Below are 6,497 nucleotides of genomic sequence, written 5' to 3' on the forward strand. Positions count from 1 at the left end.
GGCTCATGCTTTACGATGATATTAAATGTGCATGAAACATTGACAATGGATATTCACCAGGGACTCTCATATATTAGGCATTTGAGACTGACACCAAAAACCTTTTGAAGCATTTTTAACAACAAATAATGGCCTATTTCATAGACTTTAAACCAATAATTAGTTTTCTGATCTACCACTGAAAACAAAATTTCTTTTAACTAAATGGGATCAGCTTAAAATCCTTGGAGATGTTTTTATTTATTAAATGCCTTTATTAACAATACCATTTTCCATTTCTTATTACTCCAGATCGATTTCTCCTGCATACAAGGTAATTAGCAGAATGGTTGTGAATCCCGTTAACATTCCAGCATTCTGAATCATGAAGAATGTGAAATCGGTTTTTCTTCCCGTTATCTTTTCTCTCAGCATATCATTTATCTCTGGAAACTAGAAAACAGATACATTGTTAGATAACTGTTGCCATCTTGTGGTAAAACCTAAAACAGTCATTGTCAGGCATATGACACAGTCTCTCCAGGAGAGACTGTGGGTTTGGTCCCAGACCACTGCAAGAAAAGTGAAGATTGTAATAAAGTGAATTACACCACTATTTTTGGTTTCCCGGTGTATAGGAAAGATACATTTATACTATTCTGTAGTTTGTTAAGTGTGCAGTAGTATTATATCAAAAAAATAATGTACTACCTTAATTTAAAAAATGTTCACACTGCTAAAAAATGTTAATGATCATCTGAAACTTCAATAAGTCATACTCTTTTGGCTGGTGGAGGGTCTTGCCTTGATGTTGATGGCTGATCAAAGGAGTGGTTGCTGAAGATTGAAGTTGCTCTAGCAATTTTCTTAAAATAAGACAGCAACAAAGTTTGCCACATCGACAGACTTCCTTTCATGAAATATTACTCGGAAGCGTGTGATTCTGTTTGCCAGCATTTTACCCACATTAGAAATTCTTTCCAAATTGGAGACAATTTTCTCCAACCCTTCTGCTGCTTTATCAACTAAGTTTATGTAATATTCTAAATCCTGGTTGTCATTTCCACAATCTTCACAATATTTTCACCAGGAGTAGATTCCATCTTAAGAAATCACTTTCCTTGTTCATCCATAAGAAGCAAGTTTTATCGTGAGATTACAGCAATTCAGTCCCATCTTCAAGCTCTACTTCTGATTCTAGTTCTCTTGCTATTTCCACCACATCTGCAGTCACTTCCTCTGCTGAAGTCCTGAATCCCTCAAAATCATCCATGAGAATTGGAATCGAACTTCTTCCAAACTCCTATTAATGTTGATATTTAGACCTCCTCTGATGAAACATGAACGTTCTAAATGGCACCCAGAATGGTAAATCTTTTCTGGAAGGTTTTCAACTTACTTGGCTCAAATTCATCAGAAGAATCACTATCTATGGTAACTATAGCCTCACAAGATATACTTGTTAAGGAATAACTCTTGAAAGTCAAAATTACTTCTTGAGCCATGGGCTACAGAATGGATGTTGTGTTCGCAGGCAAGAAGACAGCATTAATCTCTTTACACATCTCCATCATAGCTCTTGGGTAGCCAGGTGCCTTGTTAGTGAGCAGTGCTATTTTGAAAGGAATCTTCTTTTTTCTGAGCAGTAAGTCTCAATAGTGGGCTTAAAATATTCACTAAACCTTATGGTAAACAGATGTGCTGTCATCCAGAGTTTGTGGTTCCATTTCTAGAGCACAGGCAAAGTAGACTTAGCATGTACCTTAAGGTCCTAGGATTTTTGAAACAGTGAGTGAGCACTGACTTGTCACCAGCTACATTTGCCCCTCAAAAGAGGGTCAGTCTGCCTTTTAAGATTTAAAGCCAGGCATGGACTTCACCTTACTACTACAACAGTCGAGACGGCATCTTTTCCACAGAGAGGTTTCATGTTGCATTGAAAATCTGTTGTTTCCTGTAGTCACCTTCATCAGTGATCTCAACTAGAGCTTCTAGATAACTTGCAGCCTCTCCATCAGCACTTGCTACCGCACCTTGCACTTTGCTATTATGGAGACAGCTTCGTTCCTTAACCATATGAACCAACCTCCAGCTTTTCTTCTGCAGCGTCCTTTCCTACCTCAGCCTTCACAGAACTGGAGAGCCTTGCTCTGGGTTAGGCTTTAGCTTAAAGGAATGTTGTGACTGGTTCCGCCTTCTATCTAGACCAGGAAAATGTACTCCAAATCAGCAGTAAGGCTGTTTCACTTTCCTATCATTTGTGTGTTCACTGGAGTGGTGGCACTTTAATACTCTTCAAGCACTTTTCTTTTGCATTTTCACAACTTGGCTAACTGTTTGGCACAAGAGACCTCGCTGTCAGCCTATTTCAGCTTCCAACATGCCCTCCTCAATAAGTGGAGTCATTTCTGGCTTGGGATTTAAAACGAGAGGTGCCTAACTCTTCCTTTCACTTGAACAGTTAGAGGCCATTGTGGGGTTATTAACTGGCCTAACTTTAATATTGTGCCTCAGGGAATAGGGAAGCCCACAAAGGGGAAGGGAGACGAGGGCTCAGCAGCTGGTGGAGCAGTCAGGTACACACAACATTCATTGATTAACTCTGCCCTGTCATGGTGCCCCCAAACACAGCAGTATAATGATATTAAAATCATTGATCACCATAACAGATATAATAAGAATGAAAAGATTTGAAATATGCCCAAATTACCAAAACATAACCCACAGGCATTAAGTAAGCACATGCTACTAGAAAAATTGTGCAGGGACCCCAAACCTTTAAAAAAAACAAGCATTAAAGCAAAGTGTAATGAAACAAGGTTTGGCTGTGGGAGAAGCAGCATGTTCATTTATTTCAGATGATTAAAGGACTTTAGTACAGACTGTTTAATAGAAAAAGCCAGCCCTTTCAGGTATCAGTAAAAGTGCTGAAACAGTGATATTCTCCAAGAGCACCAACCAGAAGAACGGGATTTCCCTCAGTTCACGCCTTCTCTCTCTCAATCCCATCCTCTCCGTGCCCTGTCCCCACCCTTCCTCCAGACCTTAAATGCATCCAGCCTCTTTCCTTCCTCAAAATACTCACACCTGCCACCACCTCTACCCGAACTCTTCTATTCCAGTGTTCAGGGGACTAAATCCTTCCGGTTTCACCCTGAAACGCTTCCCACAGCCCCTCCTCATTCACCCAGATTCCTCATTATCATCTTTTATCACACATACTGCTGTTCCTTTTATTTCACAGTATTTTTTATTGGTAATTATTTAGTCATCTGTGTGACTTTTTGTTTGTTTAATTTTAGGTCCCCCTCTTTCGAGATGGAAAGCTCCATGAATGCAAAAACTGTGTCTATTCTGTTCACTGCAGAGCCCCCAGACCATACAGATTTCTAGGTCTAGTATAGAAAATACATCAGTCGTGCCTGGTTAAATACATTTTTATAAATAACTATACATTTATTTCCCGATTTCTTCGTTTCCTTCACACCTGCCACCACTCTACCCTCACAAAACCACAAGGTTCTTAAATAAATTATGCACTATTCTAGGACTGGAGACTATAAGAGGCTCATTTTAGTGAAAGCAATGAAAACCCTAAGTATTTTACTCAAAATCTACCTTCGCTTAGCAGCCAATTTCACCTGAAAAGGCTATATAACAGTAAATTGCAGATTTTCAAACTATATTCCAAAATAATTATATATATACACACACACAGTGGCCATAAAGTTCATGTGCAAGTTAAATAGCTATAACTATTATGGCCACCCTGTATATGCTATGGTACATTCTCCCAAAGCATCCAAGAGGTGTCCAGAACCCACAGTCAACCTACTGCCTAACTCCAGGTAATTGTGGCTAGAATAAAATGAATGAAACTGCACATCATTCTGAAAAAAACAAAACTGCTGAAGTATATGCAGCATCACGTGCTAGCATTATTTCTTTAAACTAAACGACTCTAATACTCTAGAGTCTGCCATCACACCAGAGAAAGGAGAAGTAACCACCTAGACTAAAGAGAGTGGGAGATATTAATTCTCTAAAGAAAAATGTAAACATGGTGTTAGTAACAGATGAAATCCTTGCTCTTCTAAGTGTCTACACAGAACAATAAACAGAGCCACACAATTATAACTTGGAGCTAAGAAGACAGATGAAGGAAATTAAATTATTTAATTATGTATGTAAGACATTCAGTTCCAAACTCAAAAGAAATATTTCTTCACTTTCATACAGGGTCACATTCTCAGTATCTAGGAAGCTGTCTGTGATTAATTTAAAAATGCACACAGTGTTCTCCCTCTTACACACACACTCATGCACACTCCCACACATATCCATGTGAGTGTGCACACACACAGAAATATATCATTGTAAATAAAGACAAAAACACTGTATACACATAAATAAATACAAGCTGACCGAAATAAATATTGTCCTATTGTAACGTTATTGACTTTAGTCTACTGGTTTTGTTTAACCCAAAAGGCTTTCGCTGGTTAGAGCTCTGAAATAACAAAATGCTATTTGCCCTACCAAGTTATTCATCTTCCAAATGTGACATCCCCACCAAAGGGAAAAGTCCTAGGGTGACATACTATAATAAAAGACGAGCTTTACCAACCACAAGGCGAAAAGAAATCTAGGGGGTGGGCGCAGCAGTTATGCTTATAATCCCAACACTTTTGGGGGCCAAGGAGGGAGGATTGCTTAAGCCCAGGAGTTCACAACCAAGTGAGACTTTGTGTCTACAAAAAACATTTTTTATTTTTTTAATTAAAAATAAATAAATAAGGAAACTTAGGAAAGTATCTCTACTTTAGTAAAAACAAATCGCTTCACCCTCTATCAATAATGTCTTAAAGAATCCATGAAAATCACTTTCAGATTATTATTGGTGTGAACTACTCAAGAATGATACAGCAATGTTTTAAATTACCATTGAAATGTCTTCTACATTGGAAAGCAGAAGGCTGCCCTTCGTCAATTCAGAACCCATATGCTCATTTCTAAATTTTAAATAAAAATAAAACCAAAATTTTAAATTTCTTACCATATCTGCCAGAGAAATATAGAGAAACATGCCTCCAGCAAGTGCAAATATGATATTTGGAGCAAAATTGTTGCCCACCAAAATGCCAAAAGCGAGCCCAACGTAGCAGGAACACGCAGAAAGGAAGTTGAATAGCAAGGCTTGGCGAGTACTCATCCCTGCACTGAGTAGGATCACAAAGTCCCCTGGAAGAAGAAAATACCAAGTGAATAGATATTTTTTGATATAATAGATTTTCTGTTTTTAGATGAAATCAAAGGTGAACATCACTGTCCAACAGGGGCTCCTTCACTGTGGCACATCAACAGGATCTCAACAGCATGTCCCCTGAAAGGCCTCATTCTGCCGAAACCAAGAAGTAACCTGACGTGTACGAGATGAGCAAAGCCCCTCACCTAACTCGTGAGGAAACTCCTCACACAGGATCGCTATCGAAGTGCTGAGTCCCTGAAGCAGAGACAAGGTGCAGGAAGCCCCAATGGCCAGGCCATCGATGAAGTTGTGGAGGGCATCACTGAGTGTTATCATCCAGGCAATGGTCCCTATTTCTGATAGTTTGGGCCCCTTCAGACAGGTACATGAACTTGACTCCCTTTTTCCATCCTGTAAAATAGCAGAATATCAATTAACATGATTGCCAACATTTCTGGAAAGCCTAAGAAATATAGAAAAGTAGGAGATGGGTCAATAGTTTGTCTAGGGAGAGAGAAATTATTCCAACAGCAAGTCTTTCATAGTACACTGGAAACTCTAGCAATATAGTGTAGTATATACTATATATATATATATATATATATATATAGATCAAAGAAAACTTAAGATAGAGAGAAAGGAAACTAATCAAGAGGCAAGCCACTGACAAACATTTCAGTTTACCCTTAAAACAATCCTTTAGACTTGTATGAACAACTTCTGATGACACCCTTCCTAAAATATAAGATAGTAGCCCAAGAATTTGATTTACACACATGCTTTAAAATAAAGGAAGTCAGTCAAAGGCTAAAGGTACAGCCTTTTCCATGTTACAATTTAAAGATTAAATCTACAGTGAAAGCATAATGACATGAGAAACATTTGTTCTAATCCTTCCCCCCGTGCCACTGTGTGACTGTAGGCAAATTATCAGTCAGCTCCTTCACTTGGAAAGGAAGAAAATGCAGTAAATGATCCATTTACTTTCAATGATGTATTAACTTCCCTCTGTTTCAGGGACTGTGTTAGGTGTTTATGATGTTACAACATGGTCTCCATCAGTTTTAAATCTCAATTCTGAACCAATTTCACAAAGTATAATTGGAGCAGGCTTGCCTTTACACTAACACTTCCATTTTAAAACAAATAATAAAAATAGGAAATCCTAAAGCATTTCCCAGTTGTAGAGTAAAAAAATAAAATCAAAATTCATTTCTAAGTAGGAAAGCAATTTGCAATGAACGGAAGAATGTTTTATTTCTAATTCTCT

General features: G+C 38.2%; 1 protein-coding gene across 2 annotated transcripts in view; it reads right to left on the reverse strand.

Annotated features, from left to right (window-relative positions):
• Positions 1–224: 224 nt before the first annotated feature.
• The window catches only part of SLC39A8 (solute carrier family 39 member 8), a 60,557-nt gene continuing 54,284 nt past the window's right edge, over positions 225–6,497 (reverse strand). For both annotated transcript variants that reach the window (XM_023517044.1, XM_023517043.1), the window contains 3 exons: positions 5,431–5,638; positions 5,036–5,220; positions 225–432 (listed from right to left, as the gene is read on the reverse strand). In XM_023517044.1, the coding sequence (XP_023372812.1) occupies positions 283–432; positions 5,036–5,220; positions 5,431–5,638 (543 nt within the window). In that variant the 3' untranslated portion in view covers positions 225–282. The remainder of the gene's footprint in view (positions 433–5,035; positions 5,221–5,430; positions 5,639–6,497) is intronic.

This window comes from Otolemur garnettii, unplaced genomic scaffold (assembly GCF_000181295.1).
Source record: "Otolemur garnettii isolate 467f Iridium unplaced genomic scaffold, OtoGar3 scaffold00103, whole genome shotgun sequence".
Classification (NCBI taxonomy): domain Eukaryota; kingdom Metazoa; phylum Chordata; class Mammalia; order Primates; family Galagidae; genus Otolemur; species Otolemur garnettii.